Raw genomic sequence first — 17705 nt, forward strand, 5'->3', positions numbered from 1 at the left:
CAGTGTGTTCCTAACAGTACCTGTGACAGTCTAAACCACCTCCAAAATGCAAAGTGGACTGATGAGAAAGGCAATGTGGTGTCTAAGTTCACAGTGCTCGGAGAAGGGACCTCATGACACAGCCAAGCTTAACTTTAAATTGGTTAGCTCAGTGACAGCATTTTGGCTACACAGGCCAATTTTTATCAAGGATTCACCATGGTTTTACAACTCATGCTGAACTCCAGGCCACGATGCTAGTGATTTCCCACACTTAGTGCTTTGTAAGTAGGTTTATACACCCTGTAGTGTAGAAAGACCGTATGTGTCCCACAGTGTTGATTGGACCACTTTCTGCCAGACAGTACAGTAACAGGGCTATGGAATAACAAAGAACCTCCACCTAAGGCTATTTAATGTGTTCTAATGAATAAAATAACATACATCTAATAAGAATCTTCAAGCACTGACTCAGCAATGGACTGGTTTAATTATGCAAATAACAACTTGCCAGAGTGGTGACTACATTTCCTCATAGCCTGTGCAACCCTGCCAGCACTGAACTAACACTATTACAAGAAATGTTCTGAGGCCGATAGCAGTACCTTGAACTAGGCTACAATTTGGTCAGTGAACAGGGCAGGAATTAGCTGCCTGTAATTCCAGGATTACTTGCTGGCAAGTGTGACTTTTTAATGACATTCACTGAAATTTGCATGGTGAAGATAAAAATAAAGATGGAATTAGGAAATTTTGTTCCTGAGCTACCAAGTTTGATGGTTATCCAAGGGTAGCTATTTTTTGTTTCACTAAGGTTTTGCTTAGTTTGTTTTGAAATGGGTAACAAAAATCCATATCCAAATCCTACATAAAGTAACTTTTCCTGTGTTGCACCTTTATTTCATTATCACTCATAGGGCTGACTGCTGGATGGGACTCACAGAGGCAGGGAAGGAGGACTAAGGACTCTCCATTTACATCCATGCATGCCTGCAGCATGTGTCCATGTACCTGTGACTCCTCTTGAGCAGCTACCTAGGACATAACTAATTTTTTATCTCTGCTTTTCAGTGCGTCAGCCAGAAGAAATGAGTTTATTAGCAAATGTCTCCTGGCCAGGGAAAGTAGACAACAGACAGGAAATTATGAATGACCAGTATGCTTGGATATAGTTGGTCACACAAAACAAAAGAAATATGTAATATTTGTACTTATTCTCTAACTACAGAACGGTTCATTCAAAGTTATAGACTATCACTAGAAATATTATGATTTGTCCTTTTATTCATATAGTTGCTGCACAATTGTACCTGGGGTACAACTAGAAAACTAGAAAACTAGAAAAACAAGCATTGCATATGGCTACCTTTTAGAAAATATTTGGCTAGGAAGCTGGTGTAGTGAGTGGGATTACTGTCCTATAGAACGAATGCAGGTCGGGAAGACATACTCCACAAAGTTTATCCAGGAGAAGAGCTTTGCCCAGGAGACACACAGCAAGATGAAGGAGACGTGCCCAGGCTGGATTAGAGCTGACGCAAATCCATCCTCTCTCAGACTATTCAGATTCGCTGTGCTAAAAAAGCATAGATCTTTGAGAGCTCCAAGGCTACAGCACATATCATGTGAGTGCATCTGTAGCCTCCTAGGTATGCTGCCTGACAGCTTGTGCAGAGACAGACTGTGCCCTGCTCCATGGGGTGTATGATATCCTGTTCCCTCATCAAGGTTTAAGGTTGCACTTGCCACAAGTGATGCCCAATTTCTATGACCAGGTTTTGCCAGTAGCACTAGGCATGAGGGAGAAAACAAATTCACTGTGTTTAAGCAATAGGAGCAGTGCCAGCAAAGTGCTCTGGTGCAGACAGCCCTGCTGACAGAAGAGAGCTTTTCTCTGCTTGGCTAACATCGTTTGACAAAGGTGGTGTTGCCTTGCCAATAGAAAGACTCTTCCTTCTGGAGCAGACTTCATCCCACCAGAGGCTCTCCCATCGTGGTCACACTGGCATTGCTATTTCTGCAGAGGGCTCCAAGACAGATGGGCCCCAGGGAGATTCCAAGCAAATTTAAAAGGCAGGCTTCTATTTGGAACCAGAGGAATTAAGAGAAAAACTGTGATTCTGAGCACAATCCAGAAGCTGGGGTCTGCGAAGGGGCATTAAATACCACAAGATTCCCCATGAAACCACTAAAGTTAGCAATCCCAAGTTTCTGCCCAAACTTCTGTGCTGTGTTGTGGTAAGGCGAAAAAACCCCAACCCCTGCCTTCTCCCTGCTGATGGCTGCCAATTTTTTTGACAAACTGCACCAGATAAACATGAAAGGTTTGGAACATTTTTCTACACAGAACAAAAAAACCCTCAAGAGATGCGGGAAAAACAAAAGGAAAAAACAATTAGTCATATACCCATACATGGAAACAGTAACACTTAGCTTCTTGGAGTTGATATTTCAATGAAACGTTTCTTTCCTGATGTGTTAAATTTACCTTCTTTGACTGTGTTCTCTCCATGGCTGTTTGAGTGGTCCGGCAGATCAGAGACCAGAGTGTGATGAGAGTGTGAATGCCTAGCGCTCAGGCTCTCCATCTCTGTTGCTGTGTCAGAGCTCCCCCGTCTGGTAAACTTTCCTAGGGTGAAGACAAGACATGGCTATTTTACTCATCTGAGAGGTGCTTGGAAGCAAGAGACAGTAACTGAGGTTAGAAATTGAAGGATTGGAGTCAGCAAAAGTCAAGGCCTTCCAGGACCCTGTGAAGCAGAACCAAACATTGTAGTGGGATAACTCGTAGGGGTTCATTGACATAAAGACTGAAAGTAAAAACTCTCTGCAGGGCTCTTCCCCTCAGCACATACTGGTTTAGCTGACACCCAAATTGTCACCCTCCAGCAGCTTCAGGAAAATAAGATTGGTCAGCACTGAAAGAATCCACTCTTTGGGGCAAGTTATAGGAATTTGGTTTCTTCTCCCCTTGTCCAAAAAGAAATAGGTGTATTAGGATGGGGAGTGCTAAAGCAAAGGATCTGTTGACCATTGGATCCGAAATACATGATTTTACCGGGATATCAGAATGAAAGAACTCTAAGTTAAGCCAGGACAAGAATCTGGAGCCCCTGAGATCAAAATCTAACAAACTTCTTGAGCTACTGAAGATATGGGAAAGAGGATTTGGATACTAAGTTTGCTATTCTTGTACAAATCTGTAGGTGTTTGTGTATTAACCATTGACAGAACACATGTGAATCTTTAAGAATTCACTTGGCTAAGCTCATTGTCCTGTGTCCCAAAGAGGGACATGTTTACAATGGAGAGCTTACCAAAGGATGCCATCTAAGCCGGTGAAAATGAGAAGGCTCTGGCATGGCCTTAGGCAATCATTTTGCTGCCTATCATCTCTAAGAAAGGGTGCCAGGATGAAAATCTATGACATTAGGAATAAGTTTGTGAAACAGAAAAAATGCCTAGACACTGTTCAGTGAACTTAGAAGCTTGAAGGAGCCAGTATTTAGATTTAAACACTGTATCTTTGCAATATCAAGACAGCGTAAGCCTCACTATCTGAGATAATACCCTATTTATTTTGTATCCACTTGAGGAAGACTGTGAATATTTTTTGCCATACTCCTAATGACCATATTGTTGTCTCTCCAGAGATTTCTCTTTAAAAGAAGAGGATGCAACCATTCCTTGAATCTATTTTAAGCTGCAGTTGTGCAATGCTTGCACTAAAAGAAAGTGTATTGAAGTGGTACAGACATGACTACAGGTCGCTTCAGTAGCTATTATTCCAGTAAAGATGGCAGTTTTCAGGGAAAAAGTGAACTAAAGCATAAGTCATTCAAGGTCTGCTGTCAGTACAGTTGCCACTTCTACAAACAAACAGGTGTGTAATGCTGCAAACTGAGCCAAGGACATAAGGTGGCAATAGGATGGATGAAGAAATAAAGAGCCTCTCTTGTTCTCTGAATGTTCAGGACAGGAATGACACAGAACCTGGGGCAGAGATAACTATCTTACCTAATATGGTGGTTTGCCATCCTCCTCTCTCAATGCCACGCCGGTCCTCTCCGATTCCAGAGAAACTGCCAAAGGAGAAAGTGCTGCGAGTGGGCGAGACATCCAAATGATCCTCATGGAGGAGGAAGGGCACCCCTATCCTTCGTTGCCGCTTCTTCCCAGTATGGTGGAAAGGAATTGACCCTTTGCGCTCACGCTCCCTGTCCTCTTTGCGGCTCTTAAACTGCAGGAGGAAGAGGAGCAAATACGAGAGCAGGTAGAGGCTTTGAAGCATGGCAAACTACCATTTGAGGAAAAAAGAAAACACAGATGTGTGGCCCAAGTGTAACCTTCCACACTGAGCTTTGTATCTTGGCCATTTACCCTGATAGCAACTATCTGCACTCTGGGACCATATGAGTATTTAAAGGAACTCAGTCTTGCCCTTAGGCTGGGATGGATGCCCTTGTAGAACTTAATGACATTCTCAGACCATGAGCTAGATTCGTAAAATCCACAAAACTCTGCTAAGTATCTTGGATGGTTGCAAACCCAAAGCTTCATGAGGTAAAAACATCGGAAAAACCCACTGAATTAGCTGGAACTACAGTGAGCACCAGCACTTAAAAATCAGCACTGTTTTGAGTACCCTCCCCTCATGCAGTTTCAGCAGGACAGTTATTTGTGTAAAGATTTCAGTGTGGTGTTTGGAATGTGCATATAAAAACCTATGTAATAACACGCAGAATCACTTCCAATGAAAAGAGATGTCAATCTCACATATGGCATGAATATATAGTCCAAGCAGACCTTCAGCTGCTGCTTAGCAGGACGTTGAGGTTCCTGAAAATTAAAGTACAATTTTCTTCCACTCACCTTTTTGAAGATGTTCATCCCCAGGTCTGTGGAGAGATCTGGAACTGCTGGTCTACGCAAGTTGGTCAGTGAAACCTTGGAAAATGCCTCTGTGCTAAGTGATTTTTCTTCCTCATTACATTTCATTGTAAGATCCTGCAGCTCTCAAAAGAAGACAATAAGCACAAGGAGAAATAGAGGACAATCGGCTTTAAAAAAAAGAGCTACTTCCAAGAGCTGTTATAGGAGCACTGTAGAGGAAAAGGACCTTCAATTCATTACACAAAACACTATTCACCCTTTCAAAGAAAAACAAATGAACAAACAAAATTTAGAAACTCCCAGAATTATTTACCTTGTCTAACATTTCTGTCACCACAGAAAAAAAGTACAGCACATTGTGCTGCCACAGAAAGCCTCAGGCGTGGCTGTCAGTGTGGTACTGGCATGGAAGACTCATGTTCTGTTCTACTCTGATTCTGATCCCAGGTATGATTCCGGGTAGCTGACGATCTTCTTGAGGCCTTGGTTTACATTTATGAGCAATCACAATGGCTACCCTTTTTGAAGCGTTTTATTTAAGATCTAAGAGAATATGCCCTTAATAACATATGCCCTTAAACATGTATTTTGGAACTGAACTGCAATGAGCAGCACTGCCCCTTCAAGAGACTTGATTTGTAAAAATTTTATTTACTCACTAAAGAAACCTAAGAATTCTACGTCAGTAAGCATCCTTCACTTGTCATAACAGTGCTCCAAGATCTGTCCATCATAGTTCTCATCATAGTTCATATTTGTGAAAGCCCCTATAGCTATAGCACAGAATGTCCCACGACAGTGAAAACCTTGAGACTAATTTACTGACAGTTCAGTAGAGGGCCCCCTACTCCCCTTCTGCACTGAGCCACACACATTACAGCTGCCTACTGTAAAGAAAGGCTTTGCTACAATAGGTGGCATAAGCTCAGCTCCTGGCCATCTGTTCTCATTAAAGATCTGATGACACTTTTCATGAGATGTTTGTGCAGCTGATCTGACCAAATTCCCTCAGGATAATTTTATTCTGCCTACGTATCAGCTTGTTTCCAATGGAGATGTTCTTTTTCCTTGCTCCCCCATCAGAAAGATTCTGCTAGACAACTGGGTCACGTTAATATACCTTTTTGCTTTCAATCCAGAGATACCCATATGCCAACAACAGATGAAGTGACTCCTATGGTATAGGAAGTTTAGACTCTGGCTAGCCAGACTGCATATTGCAGAGCTAGCGAGCTCTGCAATACACAAGTATGCAGTTTTATGCATATGAAAGTCCAGCAGAAGCCGGTGACAGTCTCTGCAGCTGAAGTCTTAAGCACCAGTTACAGTGTTTGCAGTACTGGGCTACTGGGGACCACACATTCTTCAGAGACTTTTCAAACTAATCAAAGACTACTCTTGAATCCTTCTATTGATTTTATCAACACAAGAATGAAGGAGACACACAACAGAAAGATTCCTCTTCACAGTTGTTTTCAGTCACATTCAGTCAAGGTATGCTTTTAAACCATTTTGCATATATGACTAAAGATTCAGGGGAGCAGTCATATGTAAAATCCAATAGACAGCAAATCAGGATTCAAATCTAGATGCTCTCAACAGCGAGGCCAGCAAGTATTTCATATGGCTTGGTTCTCAGCTTTTACAGCTCTCTGGCCTCTTCTGGCTGGAAAACATTGTACGAATTTATTTCAGATTCATTATCTTTGTCCATTAGTTACTAAATCAGTGTTTTATTAGGTGGCTTACGGTCACCAAAAGGACAGAGTGAGGATCAGGGCCTACTGTGATACAAGCCATACAAACACACAGAAAGACACAGTCCCAGTTCTGAAATCCGCTTAGGGTAGGTATCAAGCAAACAACACTAGAAAACCAAATTACAGAATCACCTTAAATGAACAGTGTGGTATATGATGTATTTTAATGAATCAAGCTAGCACTCCTGTTGAAGACTGATTAAAAATGTGTCTATTCTTTGCAGTAGTCTATGTGGCAATTATGATATGCACAGGATGGTTAAGAAAGCAAAACAGTTTTGGGGCTGCTACTCTAAATTTTTTTGTTTCTGTTTTCTATTGCCTTCCTTCTCCATGACTGTACGGCTACCAGCTCATTAGTACTTCTCTCAACAATCAAGATATTACACTTGAGACTCTTGGCTTTATATTAGCATTGCAGCGAGCGCTACAGCTGCATTGGTCTTACGCTTAATTTAAGCTTTGGCTCTTTGCCCCTGCAATGTTAGTGCAAGACTGTAGAGGTTTGTGGGCCTCTGAAGGTTTCATTTCCTAGACCTGTCCTTATACTGAATTCACTGCATACAGATGCAATGCAGGTTTCCTTTATCACATGTTGCCAGGTCTGAAATATGTTTAGACTAAAGTCACTTTCTAGAGGAAGCTAGTATTCATTTTGTTCATACTCCATCCAGTACCCCTTTTCCTATGCAGCAAGGAGTGTTAGCAGAATTGAGTGCTGCATTGAATCTTTTTCTACTTTGCTGTTCAGTTTACTAGGCGATACACGGAGGATGTTTCTTATGTTCTCTCGATCCCAACTGCTTTAGCCCAAGCTTATATTTGAAATGTGATTTCAGGCACACAGAAACCAACAAGAAGTGTGAAAGTTTTGCTGAGGCTTAGGGAGATGCAGGAAGTTACCCTGATAAACTGCAGAACAATAGAAAGAACGTGGATTTACCAGAAAAATCTACTGGTCCCTGATGTGATTTGCAGGCAGCTGTTTTTGTCTTTAATCAGTTTCTGCCTGGCACTTTAAATCTATCCCCCTGAAACACAATATTTTTGAGAACTTATCGATCAACCTGTGAGCAGAAATGATGACGTTATGTTAGGAATTTAAGATCTAGACTGAAAAAGCAGGCTTTGAGCATATCCTTGTGTCCGATGAGCTGGTGAAGTCTCAGCCCTTGTGCTGATAGAAAGAAATGACAAATCCTAGCCCTCTGGAGGTGGCATTCTCTCCTCTGACAAGCAGAGAGCCTTACGTGACGAGACTCTGAATTTAAAAAGAGCAGTTAAGTCCCTACAGTTGGCTGGGATGAAACAAAGCCTAGGTGTTTGTGTGTTGCCCAGACTTCAGTCCTCAGAGTTGTAAAGAAGTGGGGCACGAGCTGAAACTTTTGTTGCATGGAAGACCGTTTCACCTCCTCCATCACAGCTGTTCTGCGTAACAAATTGGAAACCTTTTTAAACAGGATTCCAATTTGATGAAGTACAGTAAAAATACACAAGACTGACACAGAGGTTACCAAAAGCAATCAAACCTAGCCCTGGAGGGAAGAATGCCCTGGACAGAGTCCTTACATTAACAGCTAGAAAGTACCCAGTGGAATTGCCAAATGGATTTAACAGAAAAATGTTAGTGAAGAGCAACTGAGCAAAGGAATCTTCTGCAAGAGAAACAGCCTGGAAGAGCAAGAAATAGCCAAGTGTGTGAAAGGAGAGAAGTGTTTCACTGTAAAGAGACGAACCAGCACAATACTAGTGCAAACAGTGCCTATGGAGGAGAACCCCATCCATGCCACCACTGCTGAGAACCACTGACTGCACTCCCTGTTGCACTAGTAGCTACACTTGTTAATGTGCAAAATAACCAGGTTGTTATGAGCAAAGGCAAAGGGACAGTATATGCATGGAAACAGTGAACCACATCAACAGCAATATCTTCCAATTCTCCCTCCAGGAGATGATGTTAAGGAGGATTTTCTGTACATGCACAGCAATCCTATAAAATCCCCATGCAAAGGTAGATTAAGACTGAATAGTAATTCATATCACCTGGCCTTTATGGAGATATGTCAAGCTTTTACAGGGATGAAACAGGCAACATTTTATAGAAATGACACTAAAGTATAATACAGTTTAAACAATACTGCTGCGGCTGAGCCCTTAAAGCCACAAGTAACCACCAGCCCTCATAAAAATCATAAGAATGGCTATAAAATCCTGAGATTTAAAAATAACAGTACTAATATTTACATTGTTTATGCTTGTCTGCTGGCTTATGAGCATCTGGGCTGTACAGGAGAAAAGATATTTCACCCTTCTCCCTTATAAAATGACAGGTCAAAAACTGCCAGAGCTCTACAATACTGACAGCAAGGATTTTAAGAAAAAACACCAAAAATTCTGAAAGTTCTGACTCAAAAAAGACATTTGACAGCACCATTAACAGAAGAGAGAGACTTTTACTTGAGGTGTGTCATAAAATTGGATTGCAAAAATAGAACCTGTATTAAATTTTGTTAGGCAGTTCCATCAACTTAGGAAATCAGAATTTGCTGTTAAAAGCCCACATGACAGGAAAAGGGTGCACAACCTAAAAGTAGCACAAATCAACAAGGACATTAACTGAAGCTGCAGCAGCATCCCCTTTTTATCCCTGGAAAAACAGTGAGCTACCCAAAAGAAAAAACATTTAAGCTCTAACACAAAGATCTTTACTGCACCAAGGTCAGGAGTCTGGGGTTCCTTTTCCAGCAAAACAGGGAGCAAGTCTTGACACCTATTAGGACAGTTTGTCTATTGAGGTTTTGTTGGCAAAAATAAAGGTAAAAGTTACGCAGTAAGAATAACAGCAGGGAAAGAGGTAACAACATGGAGGGCTTTTGCTCACTGCCACTGTTTGCGAAGTCTACTCCAATATTTTAATCCAAGTGTTTGCCTGGAGTATGCAGTGCTGTACCAAGAGCAATTCCTTTTCTCTCTTTTGAGGGGTTACACCAAAGAAGCTCAGTGAGTCCTGAGCATTACACCATAATGCAAAGCCAGTCTGATTTCTTCTGACAACTACATTAGTATATTCCCACATTAAAAAAAAATGTTATCACAGTTCACCCTAGATTAATTATCCCAAATCAACCCTCAAGCTTTCAGCAGTCACCAGCTCTGACGCTCTGCATCAAATTCTGCCTCCAAAACCCTCATTGTTCTCAGGGTCTCTTTCTGAATCGATGCACATATCTGACCTCCGGGCAGTTTAACCAACAACAAAGCTGTGCTTTCCACTAGTTGTCCAGCCATCACTTCCCAGCATCACCACAACTGTTGCTATTTTCTTATTGATGGCAACCGCTTACCTGAGTTTTGTGGGTATTCACCAGAGAGGGTGCAGCAGCCACCATGGAGCTGCTGCGAGGTCTTGGTAAAGGGGTGATCTCTGGCTCAGGTGGTTTCTCCGGCTTTTCCTGTAGCATATGCCTCAGCCTCTGCAGGTAGTACATTAGTGACCACTGTGTGCCCTCCTCGGACCAATGTGGCTGCAGCAGGCAGCGCAGCACTGCCACATCAAAGTATGTGGCATAGCGAGACTTCTGGCATGGTGGGATCACCAAGGACACCCTGTTCCAAAAAGCAGGAGTGGAAATGTTAGTCGTCAGGCTCCTTAGCCCTTCTTAGATACTCAGCTCTCTGCATAAAGAACCACTCAGCCATGATCTGCCAAGTTTGTATGTTCAACTGTTCTTAAGGGGTCACTCTTGATACCACAAAGTTTTCTTTGATTGCTGGAAACCAGTTCTGTCCTAGCATACATGCCGGTCCACCCTAAAAGACCCAAGAGCTCTACTAAGAGGCCTAAAATTTAGCCACTCATCAAGAGCTGTGAGCCATTCTCATTCTCCTGCCATCTGCAGAAATCACCAGGATGTGCACACAGCTGTGCCTGCTTGAGCTTGCAGGGACATTTCACATTGACCCTTTGGGATTAAGGCCCTGACTGAGGAAAGCATTACTGAAGACACAAGTAAATGGATATTTAGCTTTCAGCTCCCTAGAGGACTCAAATACATGCCTTGTTAAGTGTTTTCTTGGACAGGGTTGCTTTCTTAAACTGTGGTCTGAAGATAAGCCTCCAGCACCTGCGCTGAATAATTTGTTCAGCTGAAGACAGACAATCCTTGAGCATTTGCTGTTCAGATATTAGTAATATATATTTAGGAATGGTTTACATTTGTACACATCAGGCCTTACTTAAGAAGGAGCAGGCAGGGCAGCTAAGTTAGTTAACCCTTTGAACCGATTAAATTGATTCTTATACAAGTAAAAGTTACTGTTATGGACACTTCTTTGCCAAGGTGTGCTAGAGAAAAGGACCATTTTTAGCCTTCATTATGATTTTCCTGCCTTTCAGGTGGTGTCATTTTCTGATGGGTTTTAGTACGGAATTTCCTAAGTATTGTAGAACTTAGTGCACGCAAAAGCAAGATGTCTGTAGTAAGCCACAGAAATGAGACTCCAGATATTTCAGATTTCAAAGGGATCGTATCTGTTTTCAGAGCCAATCTTATTGCAGTAAAATGCCCCAACTTTTTTATTATTTGTTTTTTACACTACTTCTCTCCCAGCAGAGTACACCTGGCCTGATCTACCCTTTGTAGAGTCGCTAGCTGTTAGGAGACAATCTGTCAGGAAAGAAGCAGTGAAAGGGACTCAGAGGAATGAGAATCACATGGCAAAAGAAGGTGTGAAATGCTGGGAGTGGGGCAGGAACTCTGGAGATCTATTTTTTTTTGCCTGCGGAAGTACACAATTTGAATGTTTCCACTCGGTGTCTTAGAAACACACCTCTGTGAACTGAGTACTTCTGTGATTTTTGGATTCTATAAAAATCAACAGCACTTCCATGAATTGTATTCTCAGGCATTTGGGAATCATCACAAGAACATCAATATTTTTTTTTTTTAAACCATTTATATTATCAATTCTACTAAACAACATGCAAACAGCATTGACAGGACACCCCCATCTCCAGCTGGGTACCACCACATTCTGAACAGAGGCGTCCAAGGCCACAGTCCAGCAAAGCATTAGGGAACAAGCGGCAACACTGCTCAGTGGAAGTGCATGCTTAAAGTGTTTTGCTGGATCGTTGCCCAGTGCCACAAAGCTGCCCTGTGCATCCAAGACAGATACAGGACTGGCAAAGGAGAAAGAAGTGTGCAGTGAACGTTGACACCGCTTGGAATCATGTGAACCCTGCTCCATATTACATGCTTGGAAACAGGGGGGCAGGTGGCAAGGCTGGGCTTGGAACAATGCGCGCATCTAGAACTCAAACCTGCAGGAGCTGGTTTGCTGCCAGCCCCACAGGCCAATGTTGAAGGCACTTGGCGACTGCAGACCAGCCCGTCTGTGTCAGCATATGTCACTATATGCAATCTATAGATTCAAAGCTTCTCCCCTAGTGCTGTATTCAAGGTAGAAATGTTCCAAGTTTGATGACTTTAAAATGAGCTGTTATAAAAACCTGAAAAACTAAATGAGGAAGGAGAAAATAATCATAAATGGAAACATGCTATAAAGTTTTTCCTATAAACCTAAGGTGAAGGCTGCTTTTGTCACAGTCAAGATTGTGTCACATAGATGCAACCTGTAAAAAATCCATAAGGATACCTGGGATAATCAAAGCATCTCAGCAAAGGAAATAAAGCCCATCACCTCAGTAGCAAATGTAAAGGATGATGCATTGGTCACTTTGCAGGACCCAGATCAGTGTCTGAGTCTAAACAGTCTTTCATGCTCCCCTGTATGCGGCATAGGCAAACCCGAGGCACAACACGGCTTGGAGCAAGGCATGTTCTCCTTGTGAAGTATTTGTCACTAAAGTCCTTCCTGCAAAGTCTATTCCCCAGGCAGTGTGTTCAAGACAGCAGCTGGATAAAGAGCTGTGGCTTTATTTGCTTCTTCTGTAAATGGAGAATTTCACTGAGTGGAGCAGGGATAATTAGCCAGGATCAGAGGAACAAGCCATTTGCTCCAGGAGTGTCTGAGGAACGAGAAATTAAACTCCGTGCTTCATTTAGAAGGAAACCTAGTGTTCGTATAATCAGCTCTTGATTGCCTGTGACTGCGGGGAGAGAGGAAAGGCAGCCTTCCTTCAACCCCGGCCCAAGGACAAAGGAATATTGCGGCTGTTGGTAAGTAGAGTAAACAACATTTGTTCCCCAGTTGTCTGTTGCTTGGCAACCAAAGCTCCCTGTACAGTTTTAACTGATCAATGAGTCCTGCAAATGAGGAGGCATAATGATGCTCTCTTCAAAGCCTGTCTGAAGCTTCATCCCCATAGCAACCACCAGACCCAGCTTGACAAATTGATCACCTGATGCCGTCTTCTTAAAAGGCTACTTATTTTTTTATGGCTGTGCACTCTCTGAGCAGTAGTGTTCACACATAGAAAGGCAGTTCTGTCCCCAACTTCAGTTTTACTGGCTCACATTAATACAAATTAAATAAAGACCCAGAACCGACAGCAGGATTGATACAAAATCCTGAGGGAAGCCTCCTGATGGGATCAGAACCCTAGAGAATAGCTTTGCCCTTTCCACCAGTGAAAGGGTGCATCAAAGCCCTTTTTGAGAAATCAGAGCCGTTCCTAGATTATATCCAGAAACCCACTCCATCCCACATTTCTTCTGTCTCTGTAATGAAGCAATTTCTTAAAACACTGCAGTGTTCTGGATATGACATTTCCCAAAAGAGATAAGCAACAGGACCAAAATTTTCAGGAAGAGTTTAAGTGACACTCCTAAATCCATAGAGACCTAAAAATATAGCTAGGCTTCCCTCCCTCTCCACCCCCTGAAAACACTCATCAGCTTCATTTACTTTATGGCACTACTGAGCGGCCAGCACTACTGAAAATCTGGTTCTATTTTACCTGCCCAAATCTAGATTAAAAGAAGTTAATTTATCAGTGCCATGCTGGAAAACCATGGCCTGAGCTCCACAGGGCAAGCTGGGAGGATGTTTGCATGGCTGCGCTTCTTTGTTAGTCTGTTCCTTTGGGCCAGTAGTCTAAAGCAAGCTAAGCAGCAGGATGCAGAGAAGGCATAATGAAGGCAATGGAGAGAGGCTTGCAAAAATCCTTTGCTAAAGGTAAAGCAAATTTAATCAGAAAGAAGCCAGAAAAGATACCAGCTGCCTGAGGCTGAATCTAGCTAAGGAAGGTTGAACCTGCAGGTTATTTGTTAGTGTCTTTAATTATAAGAAACCAACATATCAGAAAAGACCAAAGAAACTGTCCCAACAGGCCAGCTAGAGATTTCTCCAATGAAAGTGGCATTGAATATCGTGTCACCACCTTGTTCATCACCCAGAACTGAGATTTGTTGAATTAAAAGTTTGAGATAAACATCCAGCACCCTTGGCGAGTACGGACAACAGCAGATTCAAGATAAAGGACTTCTGCAACCTCCACCATTGAGTCACACCAACTTAACTTTCTGCTGAAGGGGTTTGTACCTGGGATGTGCAGTACCTCTCTCCTGAGAGGTTTGGGAGGATACGCTTCCATCCAAGGAATTTCCATGATGACATGCTGAAACAGTGGCCTTTGGAGGTACAGAATCTGGCTGGGTTGTCTCACAGACCACTTGTAGTCCCTTCGGATAGTTTTAATAAAAGGAAATAGGTATATAAACATATTTATCTCTCCCATATTAGTTTTCTTACTGCAATTTGTGCTTAGACATGACTATTACTTATACCGTAATACCATGGTAATACCATGGAGAAACTGATCAAGCCTGGGGCTTCTCAGTACGAGGCATTGTACAGGCAAAGGGTAAGACAGGGCTCTTGCCCAAGAAAATATGTAAGATCAGGCTTCCATCCTATAAGATAGGATAAGGCCAAGGAGATCCTGACAACTATACTCAATACCCTTTGGTTCTACTGCAGACAAAGTTGGAAGCCTTCGGAAGAACTGTGAAGAACTGTAATTTCTGGAGACAGAATACTTCAGGGTTGTAACTGCAAGTGCTGTTTCAATATTAATTTCCCCCCTCCCTCAGCTCCTTATTCAACCTTGTCTAACCCTAGCATAGAACTTACCTCGGTATGTCCACTGTCCAGATTAGGGGATTCACAAGTCACGCTCTGATTGTTGGTGGGAGAACTTCTCTTAGCTGAGAAAAGAAGTCAAAGGAGGACATTTCAGGAATCATCTCTAATATTAAAATGTACCACTGAAAGGATAAATCAGAAAACAAAAACAAACCCAAAGCAGCATCTCTCTGCTGCAGACTTCCTAGGCATTAGCCGCAGCCATAAAAAAAAAAAAGAAAAAAGGACTGTTTTAATTTTTGCACAAGTCTTTCAATTGTGTTGTCAACAACATTGCCTACCGAAAATCTCTCTTTCTTGAAAATTAAATTTGAATATAAATTTTATCCTAAATCCATTTGGCATCAAATTGTGTTTTCCTGTGCATACTAGTGCCTTTTACTTTGGAGCTCTTCCTCCTCCTATTTTCACATATATTCAGCTCCTTTTCTAGGTTACGTCTCTCAGAATGTATTGTGATTTCCAATTTGACAAATGCTTTCATCACAGGACACACACGAATGTCATACAGAAAGTTTGATCAGCAATACTGTAGAAGAACAGGGGCATCACAAAGCCTAGGATGACAATTCTTGAAATCTTGTCACATCGCAAGCTATTCAGATGTGACTTACTATCAGACTGATTCCAAGCAAAACATTGCAAAGCTTCTTCAGTAGAATTTTTTTAATTTGTTGTTTGAAGGAAAATTTAAGTAAATTTAACTTTTTTGTCCCAATTTGAGACAACAATGCTAAGATAGCAGAATATTCCTTGATATTCTATTTCTGTTCTGCTGAAAACATTTTCAGAACTAACAGAGTATTTTCATTCCAAACTTTACTCCTGAAGTTATTCTTTAGGGATTTTCTGACCACACTCCAGACCTATGGAAAAAATTCCAACAGTCGAAGAACACTTGGGACTAATTCCTTTTGTTAGTTCCAGGGCTGAAATCCTATTTTTTAATTCCAGAAGTTGAAGCAGAGGGAGGAAGAACTAGATATCAAAGATGGTTTTAAATCATTTGAAAGACTTGAATCTTTTCAATTCTGGACTGTCCCAGAGGCCTACAAAGCCTTCAGAACAAGATATGACATCCAAAATGACTTGTCATCAGAAAAATCTGATTTAGTGAACTACATTTTCACTACTGTGAAAATTACAGTTCCATGCTTTTGAGAACAAGCAAGCAATGCTACAGCGATATACCCCGCACACTTTCAATTCACTACCTTGTAGGAATTATGCAAAACTATTGTCTGAAATAATAAAAGTAAAAAAGGTTTTTTAGAACTAGGCCAGACACAAAGGCTTGGAAGCCTGAGCACCCAACTCCAGTCTCATTATGGCTGAAGTACAAAGGAGGAGCAACCCATTCCAGTATGCAAAAGCAAATTCACAACCTAAGCCTTCTTTGGAGCCTCTTGAAACTACTTTTTTTAATTTCATAGCACGGTGAAATTCAAATTTTAGATCAGAGGAGAACCTACACTGCCAACTGTGTGCTCTTCACTGTTAATTTTTGTCCAGTCTGGGAAAGCCTTCCCCACCCATGTCAGGCTGCTGCCTTTGCCCTTCTTAGCAACTAAGGAAGATATGGTGAAACAGAGATATGAGGCTGACAGGAAATGATACCTCTACTGAAGAGTTTCTCATTTCCTATTTGTAATTTCTCTCATCTCCTATTTAATTATTATGCAAATGTCAGTTGACTCTGAAGGGAAACAACCTTAAATTACTCTCAAAGGTTTGACTAGTTCCTGCAGGATTAACATATTCCTTCAAATATGATGGCTACAGAACGTAAGGCAGCATCAGGCAAACAAAGGAAAGGTTTCCCAGCTCTCAGGAGCTACATTACCACAGCAAAGTCACAGACCTGTAACTATGTTCCTGATAGGTTTTACAAGGGCGTTGAAGGCAGAAACTTCAGGCTGCCTGTGTTCCCACATAGGCTGCCAAATAACAAGGCCACTGGCCAACCGAAATGTCAGGTCAGACTCCTAGAAAGACAAACAGAGGTTGTATGACACAAGCTCACACAAAATAATGTTGTTTCCAGTCTAAAAGGACTGTCATTTCTCTGATGCACAGATCTTACAAGAACTGAGTGATACCACGGGCAGTTCTGTGGTCAGTATATGCTAACTCAAGGGCCACTGACACTACCCAGCAGATGTTCATACATTTCAAGTATAGCTATTAAAAAATAATAGGGAAATCTCAATACAAAAATATACAAGAGGCTTTTTCCAAATGAAATTTCTATACTAGTTAATGAACCCCATTTTTTCCAGGACATTAAGCTGTGAAAGAAAAGGCCATTCCTGTGTCAGAAAGCATCCCTTCTGACCATATATAACCACATCATATTTAGTATTCAATCTCAACCTTAGGATTTACACTCCGAGACTTGAACTTCTTGCTCCAAAAGAATAAGAATACTAAATATTAAAACACTACCGAGAAATTGAGGAAACATGAAATGTAACAAATTACTATGAAATAGCAGTATACAATAATGTTGTTATTATTATTAGCACTGTTAGTACCTGAGCTATGTCAATACAGAGACATTGGTACTACTTACACTTGTGCCGTCATTGTTTTACATATGTAAGTAGCTGAATTCATGTAAATTAGCACACAAGTAAATCTTAGCAGGATCAAGGTGCAGGTATGCACTTACTTGACCTAAGGTCAGATCTACATTAGGAGACACCGATGGTGGTATAGTCCAGCTATCCCCATAAGGCAAACACACACAGTAATAGCATTTTTGGCAGCATAATTATAGCTGCACCACCGTCTCCTGTTGACATAGCTCCACATGCCTCAGCAGTTGAAATCAATGATGCAGACAGAGCTAAAGGAATGGCAGGAACCGACTGCTTGTAGTTCTCCAGCCCTTCTATTCCCTACTCTTTGTTAGTGCCATCTTGTCATAATGAGCCTTGTTATAAACTAAGCTTGTTTTGGATT

The 17705-nt window shown here is 41.6% G+C and overlaps 1 protein-coding gene across 5 annotated transcripts in view; it reads right to left on the bottom strand.

The window, feature by feature from the left end:
* Window positions 1–17705, bottom strand: part of UNC80 (unc-80 subunit of NALCN channel complex) — a 136309-nt gene that overhangs the window by 107023 nt on the left and 11581 nt on the right. For all 5 annotated transcript variants that reach the window (XM_076342132.1, XM_076342130.1, XM_076342129.1 and 2 more), the window contains exons 5-11: window positions 16603–16726; window positions 14730–14803; window positions 14139–14278; window positions 9977–10238; window positions 4852–4986; window positions 3997–4219; window positions 2468–2608 (exon numbers count right to left, since the gene is read on the bottom strand). In XM_076342132.1, the coding sequence (XP_076198247.1) occupies window positions 2468–2608; window positions 3997–4219; window positions 4852–4986; window positions 9977–10238; window positions 14139–14278; window positions 14730–14803; window positions 16603–16726 (1099 nt within the window). The remainder of the gene's footprint in view (window positions 1–2467; window positions 2609–3996; window positions 4220–4851; window positions 4987–9976; window positions 10239–14138; window positions 14279–14729; window positions 14804–16602; window positions 16727–17705) is intronic.

Source organism: Aptenodytes patagonicus, chromosome 6, assembly GCF_965638725.1.
Source record: "Aptenodytes patagonicus chromosome 6, bAptPat1.pri.cur, whole genome shotgun sequence".
Classification (NCBI taxonomy): Eukaryota; Metazoa; Chordata; class Aves; order Sphenisciformes; family Spheniscidae; genus Aptenodytes; species Aptenodytes patagonicus.